Below are 15088 nucleotides of genomic sequence, written 5' to 3' on the forward strand. Positions count from 1 at the left end.
ACGTACTCATCACTCATTGGGTGTTCATCATAATTATTATGTAGGCATGCCTGGTGCCTAGAGTCCAGAGGCTTCTCATCCAAGAGAGACTGGTTAGTTCCAGAAACAGCAACTTCCATTGTGTTCTGTCTTATGTAACTGTGAACGGTTAATTCTTTACCGCTGGGCAGACAGGCGACTTCCTACCATTGCTAAGACTTTCCCTTCAGCTGACCAGGATGTAAATAGACCTGGCCAAGCAGATGCCAGGAGGACTTGGGGTGTCTAAACCAGATGTCCCTCCTCTGTCTGCTGGCCTTACTGCCCCAGGTCCATGGGATTAGTAAGATTCTGAATTTGGTGGTGTGACAGTCCAATACCCCCTCCCCACAGCAGACCCCCTTAAATGGGTTATGTTGTTGGTGATGCCTAGCCCCTGGTGTCAATCAGCAACTCCATGAACTTCCTAAGGACAGCGGCACTTCGACCAACCTTGGCAGCTTCCCAGAGGGCAGCTCAGGGGGGCCCTCCGGGCGAGCAGCCAGCACAGGGGTGCTGGGGTCAAGCAGAGTGTCCCAGCTGCCTCCTTTGTTCATCAGACATGGGGAAGCAAGGTCATATCTCTGAGCCACAAAGGGTTACTGGATCCCACAAGTCAACATACATAGAAAAGGTTCGATAAGCAGTGAATAGGGCCGAGCCAGGGCAAGGAAGGCGTGGAAAAGCTAGGGAGGCCTCCACACTTGCACAACCCTGCGAGGGAAGGCTTCCTTCAAGCTTGCCCCAAGGTGCCTCACCTGCCTCACCCTCCTCCCCGCCCAGCCCTGGGCTTTCAACTATCAACAATAATAGCAGCTAACCTTGATCTCTACCTGGCACCGTTCTAAGCAACTTCATAGGTATTAACTCTTTTAGTCCTTACAATAATGCCAGTATTCTCTCCATTTGCAGATGAGGAATGTGAGGTACAGAAAAGTTAAGGTATTTGCCCAAGGAGAAACAGTTAGTGAGTGATAGAGCCAGGAATCCATCCCAAGCAGTCAGATTCTAGAATCTAAGCTCTTAACTATCATGCAAAGCTGCTAAATTATGCTAGTCCACAGAGGGAAGCCCAAACTGCAAGGCCATGACCACGCCCCTTCCCAGCCTGTCCCCTGTCTGTCTCCAGCCTCTTCTTCCCACATATTTCTTGCCCTCCAGCCAGAACAAATACCTTGGATCCATGTTCTTCATACCACTGTGTCTTTGCACCTGCTGTTCCCTCCACCTATCCTTCCTGACACCCATCTCACTATCCCTGGCTGGCAAACTTCTATTGATTTTTCAAGATCCACCTTAAGTTGTGCCTCCAATGGGAAGCCTTCCTTGACCACCACCCCTAGACTGTGAATAGCTGACCCTCAGTGTCTTCAGAGTTCCTCGATTTTCCCTGGTGCCTTCAAGTCACTGGCTATCAGGTGGGGTCTGGCGGGGCAGGCAGGCACATGTATACTCAGCTTACATGAATTCAGCAACTGCTTTCTGCAGGGACTAAAAGCAGAAGGGACTGTATAAAAGGTGTGAATGTCGCCACAGGGTGGATGTGAGGTGGAGAGGTGTGAGGCTCTCTTTATTTGAGAGCACTGTCCCTTCTGCTAATGTCACTTCCTCAGGCTCTCGTGGTCTGAGCATCCCATGCCCCGAGGGATCATCTACAGTTTAACAAAATGTATTTTGCAAACCTGGTGCCTAAAATCAAATCCTTACTTTGTCTGGTGCTCAACCCGAGAAGCAGGGATCCGCTCCACGGATGAGCAAACAACAGCCAGAGCCAATGGACTTGAGAGAGGGGTGTGGATGTGCAATGAGACATCTTCCTAAGAGAGGATGGGGATGGGGCTGTTTTGGCCAGAAAGACTCTTCCCCTTATAGACAGACTTGCTTTGGAATCTGACTCCCACACAGGCTGTGACTGATCAGCCACGCTGATTCATGATTGTACCATTCGGCTTCTGCATTTTGTCTCCCTCGACATCCTGGGCTCTCCTGCAAGACATCATCCATCTAAATAGGTGTCCCCTCCTGCCTGGGCTGGACCCAGGCCCTGCTGGGAGCTGCTTGGTCTGTCTTTGGTGGACAGAGAGTGAATGGAAGTCAAGCTCCTGCCAAGGAACCACACCCAAGAATTGAGGCCGCTGGTTCTGACCCATCTAAAAAATTTTTAAAGCACATTTGTCAGTCTTTTAAACTGTTCTTGACAAATCTGAGAGCAAATAACTTCCCCAATTTATGTCTGTTGGAATCCTTTTCTCGGAGTCTCTTTTCCTTGGATGCATGTCCCTTGCAAAGAAAGAAATAGGACAGCAGGGCGAAGATATAACAGGGGCATTTGTATAATATCCTGTGATATGGTGATTAATGAATGGTGAATAATAAATGGTGATTAAAACTATCAGAAATTCCCGCCAGAGAAGCTGCTGGTGAGGCAGAAACTAACAAAGTTGTCCTAATAAGGAGAGGTCGAAGGCAGGAGACTGAAGAAGAGAGGTGTGATTCATGAGCACCAGCTGGGAGCCTGGGAGCCCACACGCTGCTTCCGCGAGCCTTGGCTTGGATGTCTTTCAACCCGGAAGACCTCAAAATCTGCCAGAATTTAGAGCATTGTCTGAGTTTCTGTGAACCTGGATAATAGATCTTCCCAAATACTACTCCAGAGAAATACCAAGTTCCTGGGGAGGCAAAAGAAAGAGATGCTGAAGGAGAAAACATCCAATCACTTTCTTTAAATTACACTGCATTTGTCAAGCCCTCACATGTGCTGACCTGGTTGGGGGTGGCTGTGGTGGATGGCTGAGATTTATTCCACAGTGTTGGGATTTCCGGTTTCAAGGTAGGATTAATGATGGTGAGTGTAGAAGAGGGAAATATGCAAGCAACATGTCATTCTCAAACTCAAAGCATCTGTAATGAGTTATGTTATTTTACTCAAGCCATGAGGGTCTCTGCTACGGAATGGTGGAGCTGGGTGTAGGTGAGTAAGGGGAGTCCAGAAATCAAGCATGTCCATAGTTGGATCTTTAGCCTCTCACTCCCCATCTGCCCCCTCTGCTAATATATACATCATTGAGGATGAGGGAGGCAGTCCCGTGGGTGATGTGTCCTTGGCCATGACCCCAGGAAACAGCCTGTCACGTAAATCATCCCCTCCTATTGCAAAAGTGGGTGAGCTTTGGCTTTACTGTGTGTGTGTGTTTCCTCTGGGCAGTGAGCTGGGAAGCTGTGTAGGGATTCTCTGATCTGGGGTACTGAGGAGAGCTGTGAACCATGGCTGCGTGGTGGAATGTACTGGGTTGGCCACTGGGGCGGCAGAAACATGGTGAGATGATAAAAAATAATGCTCACCTGAAGTGACCCATTGATCCCTTTCAATGGTTCATCTTCTTGGTTGGCAAAATGAGTTAGAATGAAAATCTCGGTTATTTTTTTTAAGATTTTATTTATTTATTTATTTATTTATTTATTTATTTATTTATTTATTTATAAGAGACACAGAGAGAGACAGAGAGAGGCAGAGACATAGGCAGAGGGAGAAGCAGGCTCCATGCAGGGAGCCGGATGCAGGACTCGATCCCTGGACTCCAGGATCATGCCCTGGGCAGAAGGCAGGTGCCAAACTGCTGAGCCACCCAGGGATCCCTGAAAATCTCAGTTATTTAGACCCAAAATAAAAAATATAAATAAACAGGTAGCATTTGCAATTCATGAAAGAAGGATTGGTGTGTTCAGTTGGCTTTCCATATGAGAAAAAATAGTAAAAATGAATCCCTACCTCCTAGCACAAAGGGAAAAAAAGTGTTTCCAATACAGATTCCCAGGTCCTGTGGTGAGCATCCTGGACCCTGGGATTTTATCATTCTTGAAGCCTTCCAGAGACCATTTAGAAACCCCTGGGTGGCTCAGTCGATTGAGTGTCTGACTTGGTTTCTGCTCAGGTCATGATCTCTGGGTTGGGGGATGGAACCCCACATTGGGCTCTGAGGTCAGCAGGGAATCTGCTTGAGATTTTCTCTCTCCCCCTCTGCCCCTCCTCCCAATTTCTCTCTCAAGTAAATAAATAAATAAATCTTTAAAAAACAAAAACAGGGATCCCTGGGTGGCGCAGCGGTTTGGCGCCTGCCTTTGGCCCAGGGTGCGATCCTGGAGACCCGGGATCGAGTCCCACATCGGGCTCCCGGTGCATGGAGCCTGCTTCTCCCTCTGCCTGTGTCTCTGCATCTCTCTCTCTCTCTGTGACTATCATGAATAAATAAATAAAATCTTTAAAAAAAAATAAAATAAAATAAAATAAATAAAAAACAAAAACAAAAACGGCAGACCGGGTGGCTCAGGGTTTAGCACCGCCTTCTGCCCAGGGCCTGATCCTGGGGACCTGGGATCGAGTCCCACGTCGGGCTCCCTGCATGAGCCTGCTTCTCCCTCTGCCTGTGTCTCTGCCTCTCTCTCTCTCTCTCTGTGTGTCTCTCATGAATAAATAAAATCCTGAAAAAAAACAACAACAACAAAAAGACAAATCAAAAGAAACCCCTCATCTAGACTATTAACTCCCTGGGGGCGGGAACTCCAGAGATTTTTGTCATTAAATCATTTGCATCCGGCATGGGCCCCTAGAACATATTATGAACCCAGACAATTCTAAAGATTCTAAAAGAAAAATAATTTTTCTTTTCTTTTAAGATACTTTATTTATTTATTTGAGAGCAAGAGAGAGAGAGCACAAGCAGAGGGAGAAGCAGAACCTCCCACTGAGCAGGGAGCCTGATGCAGGGCTCGATCCCAGGATCCTCCCAACTGACTGAGCCACCCAGGCACCCTGAAAAATAATTTTCTAAAAGAGATTATCCATTTTTCTTTGGCTGTCATCAAGAATAGAACGATTGTTATACACCCAGAATTAGTTGGGGGTACAGGTCTGTAGGAAGGAAAAGCTGAGCGGAGACATCGTGGTGAGATCAGCCTTGTTCTTGAAATCTAATTTAAAGATATTTGAAAATATCACACATACCGTTTGAGAAACAAGGCCCACTCCAAAATATTATTAAACCATATTTTAATTATGGTCATGACAACCCTTTGTTTCATTTATTAAGTGCCTACTTTGTGTAAAAACACAATCTTCCTAATACATGTTTTTTCCCTTTTTTTTTTGTTTATTAAGGCATAATTTACATCTATAATCACCAATTTTAAGTGTACAGTTTGATGAATTGTGGCATTTGCATACAATGTGTAATCACCTCCATGGTCAAGATACAGAGTGGTTCTTTCATCCTGCAAAGGCTCCTCTCCCCCTGGTGCCTCTATCCTCTGCCCCCACCTCCCCCTACATCCCCATCAGGCAACTGCTGATCTGCTTAGAGTCTAACACTTAATTTGAAATTTTTTAAAATTTATTTTGAGAGAGTGAGCTTGCTCAAACACATGCATTGGTAAAGGGGCAGGGGGAAGGGGAGGGAGAGAGGGAGAGAATTCCAAGCGGAGTCCCCGCTCAGCATGGAGCCCAATGCAGTCTCATTTCAAGACCCTGAAATCATGACCTGAGCTGAAATCAAGAGCCAGATGCATGATTGACTGAGCCACCCAGGTGCCTCAAGTGAGGAATTTTTAAATAATGCTGTGGCCATGGGCAGCCCTGGTGGCTCAGCGGTTTAGCGCCGCCTTCAGTTCAGGGCCTGATCCTAGAGACCCCAGATCCAGTCCCATGTTGGGCTCCCTGCATGGAGCCTGCTTCTCCCTCTGCCTGTGTCTCTGCCTCTTTTTCTCTCTCTGTGCCTCTCATTAATAAATAGATGAAATCTTTAAAAAATAATAATAATAATGCTGTGGCCAACGGGTGTAAACACAAGGGAGAAATAAGAATGGAGAAGAAATTGATAACCTAGCTAGCTGGGCTGCAGTCCTGAGACTAGACACAGCTTCCCTTGATGGTGAATTAGCCCGACTGGAGCCTCGGGGTTGGAGGCCACGAGAGAGCATGCCATGCCTTCCCGAGACTGAGTGTCCCAAGAATTTTTTGCAAATAGCATGGTAAAGACATTTTTACAATTATAGAAAAAGAACAGAAGGTTGACATATACCGGTTGAATATCACTCTGACAACTGGGTTTCTGAACACGGATCTAGATTCATTTTCATCTGATGTTTTAAAGAACCCCTGGGCCTTCAGCTCTCATCTCAGAAGATTCTAAATGGCTACACGGCTTGAAAATGAAGCATTGGAGTAAATAAACCTCTGCCTCAGAGAGTGTTTTCGCGGTTAATTAAGAAGCTCGGAGCCCCTGGTTCCCACCAAGATTTATTAGCCCAGACTGAAATCCTGGAGGGGTGGTATGTCTGTGAGGTACATCCAGAGGCAGCCAAGACAAGAATTTGGAGACTTTCGTTTTCCCCGGAGCTGCTGAGAGGCTTGTGACTTCTGCTTCCACACGGGCACCAGGCACTGGCTGGATCCCGAGGCTACCACTGAAAAAGGCAGGAAAATTCTTGCTGCCTTCCGGTAGGAAGGAGCTCACATTCTGATCATGGACAGCAAGAACAGATGAACAAGTAACAACGTGCTCTCAAAGACTAGAGCGGGGAGGGACATAAAGCAGGAAGACTGGAAGTGGGAGGTGAGGGGAGCCCTTGAGGGGGCTGGTCAGGGAAGGCTGCTCTGAGGAGATGACCTTTGAGCTGAGACTGGAATGACAAAAAGGACCCAAGTCTTGCTAGAGAAAGAACATTTTAGAAATCAGGACCCAGAGCGCCAGAGTGGCTCAGTTGGTTAAGCGTCTGCCTTCAGCTCAGGTCATGATCTTGGGGTCCTGGGATCAAGCCCCATGTCAGGCTCCCTGCTCAAATAAATAAATAAATAAGTCTTTAAAAAAGAAAGAAATCAGAACCAGCATGTGCAAAGGCCCTGGGGATGGGAGAGAGATTAGTGGGTTTTTGTTTTTGTTTTTGAGGTTAGTGTTTTCAAGAAAGAAAGCAAAGGTGGCCTGAGCACAGTGATCAAAGAAGAGAGGGAGTACAAGCTAAAGGTGGAGAGATTGGGACATTCTGCTCCAAAAAATGCACCTAAGCCATCTTGAAAGCAAAATCAGGGAGGCACCTGAGCTGGTGCCCTGGCGCTCTGAGACATGTGTCACTGCTGGGCAGTGGTTTGGAATGCTTACAGTTGCAAAGTCACTTCTCACTTAGTCAGATACTAGTCATAGACTGGGAGCTGGCAGGAAATGTAAATAGAGTTATTCTAGCCCAACCCCCTCATTTTACGAATAAGGAACAGAGGCCCAAAGAGGGTAAAGGTCTTAATGGTAAAATGGAGAGAATATTTGCAGTTCGTTATCACAGATCAATTCCCACACTATATAAAGAGCTGCCGGCTGGCCAGGCTACAGCAGAGCGAACAAGGGAGACAGGTTCCCAAGAAGACGTTGACAGTAGTCCCAATGTATGATCACACACAGCAGCTGGCCTGGGGAATACAAGTGTGCTCATACCTTCCCGTGAGAGGGAAAATGTATATGACACTCATGCAGGCTAGTAGTTTGGATAACATTAAAGCACATGGCTGGTCAAAAACTAGAAAACCTGAAATGTCACTCATCAGGTGCATGGATAAATAAACTGTAGTTTATGGTGATGATGGAATACTACTTATCAGTAAAAAGAAACACACTACCAATCCCTGCGGAAACGTGGATTAAACTCACAAGCGTGCTGGGCAAAGAAACCAGGTACAAAAGAGAATACACTGTAGGATTCTGTTTATAGGAGGGTCTAGATCAGGCAATGGATAGTTTTCTGGGACCAAAAGCCAAGGTTGACCATAAAGGGACATGAAAAGGGGTCATGAAAAGTTTTTATATCTTGACTATTGTGCTGGTCACATGTATATTCATTTGTTACAACTCTTAAAATGAGTGGGCCCTTTTTAACGTATATGAATTATATCTCAAGTTGATTTTAAAGAATAAATTTTTAGGGGCACTTGGGTGGCTCAGTTGGTTAAGCGTGTGCTTTCAGCTCAGGTCATGATCCCAGGGTCCTGGGATCAAGCCTTGCGTGGGTGTCCCTCCTCAGCGAGGAGCCTGCTTCTCGCTCTCCCTCTGCCCCTCCCCCTGCTTGTGCTCTCTCGCTCTCTCAAATAAATAAATAAAATATTTTTAAAAACAAAATAGGGGACAGCCTGGGTGGCTCAGCGGTTTAGCACCACCTTTGGCCTAGGGTGTGATCCTGGAGTCCCGGGATCGAGTCCCACGTCGGGCTCCCTGCGTGGAGCCTGCTTCTCCCTCTGCCTGTGCCTCTGCCTCTTTTTCTCTCTGTGTCTCTCACGAATGAATAAATAAATCTTTAAAAATAAATAAATAAAAATAAAAATAAATAAAATAAGTAACTTTTTAGGGGCATCTGGGTGACTCAGTTGGTTAAGCGTCTGACTCTTGGTTTCTGCCCAGATCATGATCTTGAGGTGCTGGGATCAGCCCCAGTCCCTCTCCCTGCTCTGGGAAGAGTCTGCTTCTCCCTCTCCTTCTACCCCTCCCCACTGTTCTCTCAAATAAATAAATAAAATCTTTTTAAAAATTTTTTCTTAAAAAAACAAAAAAAATATTTTTTTTTCTTCCCAGCCTTCACTATGGTTTACATGTATATACTGGGCATGTAAAGCTCTCAGAGCAGGAGACAGCAGCTCTTTGCCAACAAATATGTCCCTGTATAGATAGACGGTTTCTGTACATGGACTTTCGTCTAGTCATATGAGAAGAGGTGTGACAGTTTCTCTGATTGCTATTTAATGCTACACAGATGGGGTATCTGTGCTCACTGCTCAAAACATTAAGGAAGTGGTCCGGTGTTTTTAAGTTTTAGAAAAAATAATAATGCAAATGAGACACTTGTCAACACCCCATCAGCAATAGCCTGCTTCTTTCCCATTGGTCAGGATAGCACTGTCATGTTACATCACCTCCCTTCTCAGACCAGGAGGGAGGGAACAAAGTTGTCAAAGAGGGTTTATCCTTCCTGGACCAACAGAGGGGACAGCAGTAAGTTTGGAGACCTAAATTGTCCTGCTCACTCCATGTTTCTTCCTTCCTCTAGAAGCTTCTGAGATTGCCCTGCCACAAGGAAGTGGCATTACAGTTTTCATAAAGCCTGGGACCCCAGCTCTGCCAGTGAAGCCCTGTTACATCATCAATTCTAAAAGACATAAAACCACGTTGACCATCAAATCTGGAGAAAAAGAGATCTTTTCCTTCAGCTGCCAGGACCCAGAGAATCACTTTGTCATTGATATCCAGAAGAATATTGGTAAGTACACACTCACCAACTGTTTGGCCTCCCTGCCTCTCTTTCTGGGGCTAAACCAGCCTCAAATGCTGAAACCCCATGCTCTATTTAGCTGGTATGTGGCTGTTTGTGGTTCTCAGTGCTTTCCACAGTTTAAGTTGTTGAATCTACAAAACAGCTCTCTGAGAAACACAAAAACTCACCTAAGTTAGCATGGCTAATGAGTCACAGCAGGACAAGAACCCAGGTACGCTGGCCCCAGGCTTTACCTGCCACCCCTGTGCCACACTGTTTCTTGACAGAGCTAAGGATCTTCGAAGCTTCAGGTCTGGGATGCTCCAGCTGAGGTGCTGTAAGTTTTTAAACTAAAGTTTAAAGTTGTTAAACTAAAACTTTAAAGCTAATTTAGTTCAGGGGCACCTGGGTGGCTCAAACCGTTAAGTGTCTGCCTTTAGCTCAGGTCATGATCCCAGAGTCCTGGGATTGAATTCTGCATCAGGCTCCCTGCTCAGTGGGGAGCCTGCTTCTCCCTCTCCCTCTGCTCCTGCCCCTGCTCATGCTCCCTCTCTCACTCACTCCCTCTCAAACAAATAAATAAAATATTTTTTAAAAAAAGTTTTGGGACAGCCCTGGTGGCGAAGCGGTTTAGCACCGCCTGCAGCCCAGGGTGTGATCCTGGGGACCCAAGATCAAGTCCCACATCAGGCTCCTTGCATGGAGCCTGCTTCTCCCTCTGCCTGTGTCTCAGCCTCTGTGTGTGTGTGTCTCTCATGAATAAATAAATAAAATCTTAAAAAAAAAAAGTCTTGGGGGATCCCTGGGTGGCTCAGTGGTTTAGTGCCTGCCTTTGGCCGGGCGTGATCCTGGAGTCCCGGATCAAGTCCCACATCAGGCTCCCTGCATGGAGCCTGCTTCTCCCTCTGCCTGTGTCTCTGCGTCTCTCTCTCTCTCTCTCTCTCTCTTTCTCTCTGTGTGTCTCTCATGAATAAATAAATAAAATCTTTAAAAAAAATAAGATTGTTTAAAAAAAAGTTTTAAACCTAATTCAATTCAAATTTAAATTAACTAATTTAATTTTAAGCTAAAATGTTGCTGATGAAGAGCAAAAAAGCAAGGGAGGGGCAGCCCAGGTGGCTCAGCGGTTTAGCGCTGCTGCCTTCAGCCCAGGGCGTGATCCTGGAGACCCAGGATCGAGTCCCTCGGGCTCCCTGCATGGGGCCTGCTTCTCCTCCGGCCTGTGTCTCTGCCTCTGTGTGTGTGTGTGTGTGTGTGTGTGTGTGTGTGTGTGTGTCTCATGAATAAATAAATAAAATATTTTTTTTAAAAAAAGCAAAGGAGTTGAAAGACAAAGAAATTGGGAGCAAAAAAAAAAAAAAGAAAAGAAAAAAAGAAATTGGGAGTGCCCAGGTGGCTCAATTGGTGGAGCCTATGACTCTTGATCTCAGGGTTGTAGGGTAAAGTTTCACACTGGGTGTAGAGATTACTTAAAAATCTTTAAAAAAAAGAAAGAAATTGGAAGGTTGAGGACATAAGTGTGGTAAGGTGGGTCCGAGAGACACAATGGGGTAAACAGTAGCTTTAAGGCTGAGAGAGCTAGATCTGGCTTCAAGCTTTAGGCTCCTGATCATGTGAGCTCATCACGTGGCTTTGAATGAGTCACTTAACTGCTTTGTGACTTGGTTTTTTTTCAACTGTAAAATAAGTCATTGTACCAACCAACAGGGCTTTCTTGAGGGTGAAATAAACTAATGGACTCAAAATGTTTGACACACAAGGTAACAAACTATGGCTATTTGGGATTATTGTTATTCCTTATAATTTGAATTTAGGATAGGAGATTGACATAAGGTATAATCACCAGGCAGAAAGAATTAAATCTATCATTTCCCAATTGCTTTAGGTGAGCATGTTGGCTAGGAACCTAGAGGTCATAACAACAAGGAGAACACTATTTGAGATCCAATCAAAGCCATACCCAGAAAAATTTATTTTGCCTTTCATTGAAAATAAATGAATCGGGCAATAGATAAGAAAAGGGAGTACAATAAACCTTAGAAAAAAGAAGTTCAGAAAAACAAAAGGAGCAATTAAAGTATTACCAGCAGCTTTAGAACTACATCTGATAACTCAAGCTAAGGCATGGTTTTTATAAAGACTAATTAAATAGACACATCTTGACTAGTCCTCTGGAAAAAAAGAAAGAGAAAAATACAAATATACAGCATTGAAAGGATAAATGTTGATTGAATGACATTTGCAGAGCCAATTTCTAAAAGAGACTATGTACAACATTATTATAATAAGTATGAAAATCTGAATAAAAGGAATAATTTGCAGGGAAAGTGTTGTGAGCCAGATTGACTCATAGAAAATTAGGGAACCTGAAAAAATAAATAATGGAAGAGGATATTGGAAACCACGTCCAAGAGGGGGGAAAGCAGGGTTTGGGTTAGTTAGACATGGTTTCATAGAGGATCCTGTAAAACTTCAGGAAGATAAGTTCTTGTGATATTGAAACCATTCCAGAGGAGGTAAAGGCTGAATAGTAAATATCTCAGATCATCTTTGTCCCAACCACTGGGCTCCACTGTTGCAGCGTGAGTCAGCCACTGGTAGTAGGGAAACGCCTGGGCAGTGGCATCCCACATCTTTATGCTCGGTGGTAGGGATTGTGCTGAACCGGGCTCATGAGCTGTGACTTGCTGACCCCTGTTCGAGAACACGGAAAGAGGTGGATTTTCTTAGTTAATGTAATAAGGCTCTTAAAACCCCAATATCAAAATGTGCCAGAGCATAAAAAAGAAAATCACTGCCTAAAGAGGGTGAAGGGGTACGCCTGGGCGGCTCAGCGGTTGGGTATCTGCCTTCAGCTCAGGGCGTGATCCTGGTGTCCGGGGATCGAGTCCCGCATCGGGCTCCCTGCATGGAGCCTGCTTCTCCCTCTGCCTATGTCTCTGTCTCTATGTATCTCTCGTGAATAAATAGATAAAATCTTTTTTAAAAATTAAAAAAAATAAAAAGGGTGAAGAGATCTCAGGAGACCCCCAGCAGGAGCTAATCCATGTGGCCCTGGGCACTTGGAGGTATGGATGGATGGAAAGCTCTGAAAAAGGTGGCTTTTTTTTTTTTTTTAAAGATTTTATTTGTTCATCTGAGAGAAAGAGAGAGATAGAGCGTGAGAGCACAAGCTGGTGGGAGGGGCCAGGGGAGAAGCAGACATCTCGGTGGACAGGGAGCCTGACGTAGGACTGGAATCCAAGCCCGGAATCATGACCTGAGCCGAAAGCAGATACTTAACCTACTGAGCCACCCAGGCGCCCCAAAGGTGGCTTAATATCATGAAGTCTCCATGAGCTCCTAAAAATAGGTCCTATCTTTGCCCATACACAAAAACTAATTTTAGCCACCTTTGTCACCTTATCATCTCACCCCGTTTCATGGGTTAGGCAACGCAATGTGTTGCAAGAGCTCAGGCAGACCAAACACAGCCTGAGCTTTCGTCCCGGGATTGTGTGTACTGCAAACATGCTGGTCACCCAGATTCCAAGGAGTACTTTGCAAAATTGAGAGTTTGAGTGTGAGTGACCCCAGAGGTCCTAGCCAGCTCTGAAATTCTCCCATAATCCCACTTCAAGTTGGCAGTCCTTTCAGACACCCCACTGGAGCAGCACTAGGAGCAGGAAGATCCCTGCAACAGGGGCCTGAAGCCACTGCACCTTTCAGATTCCCCACACTGGACACAACCAAGTCTCCCTGTTCCATCTGCCTTCATCACTTCTTCCACAGGCCCATTTCTTCCTTGCGAGCAACATTTCTTGCTTTGTTTTAAAAGGCTTAGGAAACAAAATACATCAAAGGATGTCATTTGGCTATTAGCTTTTAAAAAAGGAAAAATTCAACTGCAGTGGTGGTAAAACAGCAGCATTACAGCCACGAGGCAGGACAATCACTGGGCCTCTGGGCTCCAGCCATTAAGGGGGCTCGTAAGTTCAGAGTGTTCTCAGTGTGTTGAGGAGTATGTGGATGGAAAAACCAGTTTTGAAAGGTGGAACTCGGCACTGTGCCTTTGGAACAGTGAAACCGTGACTGTCTCAGACCCAGGGGACCTGGGCTAGCCCATCGCACTGGTTCTGTCACAAAGGGTCTCCGTCCGGCTTCCAGGAAGGCCTCGCCAGGTTGTGTCACTTGAAGGGAGGAGGTCAGGCTTGGCTGGTTCACCCCTGCCTTGCGGGCGGTGACTGGCTGTGGGCTGCTACCCACCATGGGAGGGGAAGCAGGTGCAGGGCGCCCCCTCAGGCTCTCTAGCCCAAAGGGGCTCCCCCAGCCCGAGCACACATACGCCCCCCAAGAAGAGTGAGCTAGCTCTGGGCCACTGACACAGGCACAGCCAGGAGATCGTGCATCTGCCTGCCGGGGGGGCCCCCAGCAATCGCCCCAGGGGTCAGGGGAGGCAGTGAGTGGCCCCGTAGTGTTTGTGACCAAGCGAGCTTTTGTGACTGTGTTTCAGACTGCATGGCAGGCCCCTGTCCGTTTGGTGAGGTTCAGCTTCAGCCCTCAACATCGACGCTGCCCACCCTCAACAGAACTTTCATCTGGGACGTGAGAGCTCACAAGAGCATTGGTCTAGAGCTACAGTTCGCCCCACCGCGCCTGAGGCAGATCGGGCCCGGGGAGAGCTGCCCCGACGGGGTCACTCACTCCATCAGCGGCCGCATCGATGCCACTGCCGTCAAGATAGGGACTTTCTGCAGCAACGGCACTGTGTCCCGCATCAAAATGCAAGAAGGGGTGAAGATGGCCTTACACTTGCCCTGGTTTCACAATAGGAACATCTCCGGCTTCAGCATCGCAAACCGATCTTCTATAAAACGTGAGCACGCCCCTCCATCCCCACTGTTTGCTGAGGCTGAGACACACACACACACACACACACACACACACACACACAACACACGGTTCTAGGTCAGAAACGGGCAGATGTCAGCGCTCTCCTGTGACTACCTTGAAGGAAGATCCCACTCTTCCAGAAGTGGTGCGGATCTCCTGGTGTGAACCCACCCTTCTCTGTGAAACAAACTGTGCACCCACTCTCTTTTCTTGGCCCTTTGTGCTGTGAGGCTTCTTTTCAAAACGTGAAGTGGAACTGGCCCTCCACACCTCCCTGGATTACCTCATGTCTCATGTCTTAGTCCCAAGTTGTAGCCCTTTCACCTTTTATGTAATTGTATCCGTGGTGTCCTGGATCCGGTTCGCACCAGTTCACGACAGCTGATGGTTGAAGGTTCAGGAATTCTGCGAGCTGATGCTAAACAGGGCCGTTAACAAAAATGAAATTAGGCAGACTTACAGTTAAAATAAATTCGTTTAGGGGGGATCCCTGGGTGGCTCAGCGGTTTGGCTGAGGATCGAGTCCCACATCATGTTCCCTGCACGGAGCCTGCTTCTCCCTCTGCCTGTGTCTGTGCCTCTTTGTCTCTCTCTCTCTGTCTCTCATGAATAAATAAATAAATAAAATCTTAATTAATTAATTAATTTTAAAAATTTGCTTACAAGCAAAGGTAATAAAGACTCAAAACTCATCACTTCCTTTTTTTTTTTTTTTTAACTCATCACTTCCTAATGAGTTCACTACATTTTACTGTTACCTGTGCTCTTGAGGTTACTTATGTCAAACACACCTCTACAGTGGAAATGCCGTACAATGGGGAGCTACTGCCCATCTGCTCCAGACTCCGCATTCATGTCACGTTGGCAGCTTGAAATCAGCCATGGTGGGAATATTTACAGCAAGGAAATGGACAGA

General features: G+C 46.2%; 1 protein-coding gene and 1 long non-coding RNA gene across 2 annotated transcripts in view; one reads left to right on the forward strand and one right to left on the reverse strand.

Moving 5' to 3' along the window:
- CDCP1 (CUB domain containing protein 1) overlaps positions 1-15088 on the forward strand; it is a 54768-nt gene that overhangs the window by 19620 nt on the left and 20060 nt on the right. Inside the window, exons 2-3 of the mRNA XM_038566690.1 lie at positions 9097-9306; positions 13793-14155. Of these exons, the coding sequence (XP_038422618.1) occupies positions 9097-9306; positions 13793-14155 (573 nt within the window). The remainder of the gene's footprint in view (positions 1-9096; positions 9307-13792; positions 14156-15088) is intronic.
- Positions 11244-14592, reverse strand: LOC119864704. Its single transcript, XR_005374982.1, has 2 exons — positions 14497-14592; positions 11244-11994 (listed from the first exon to the last, which is right to left on the reverse strand). It is a non-coding gene; the product is annotated as an uncharacterized LOC119864704 (long non-coding RNA).

Source organism: Canis lupus, chromosome 20 (genome assembly GCF_011100685.1).
Source record: "Canis lupus familiaris isolate Mischka breed German Shepherd chromosome 20, alternate assembly UU_Cfam_GSD_1.0, whole genome shotgun sequence".
NCBI lineage: Eukaryota > Metazoa > Chordata > Mammalia > Carnivora > Canidae > Canis > Canis lupus.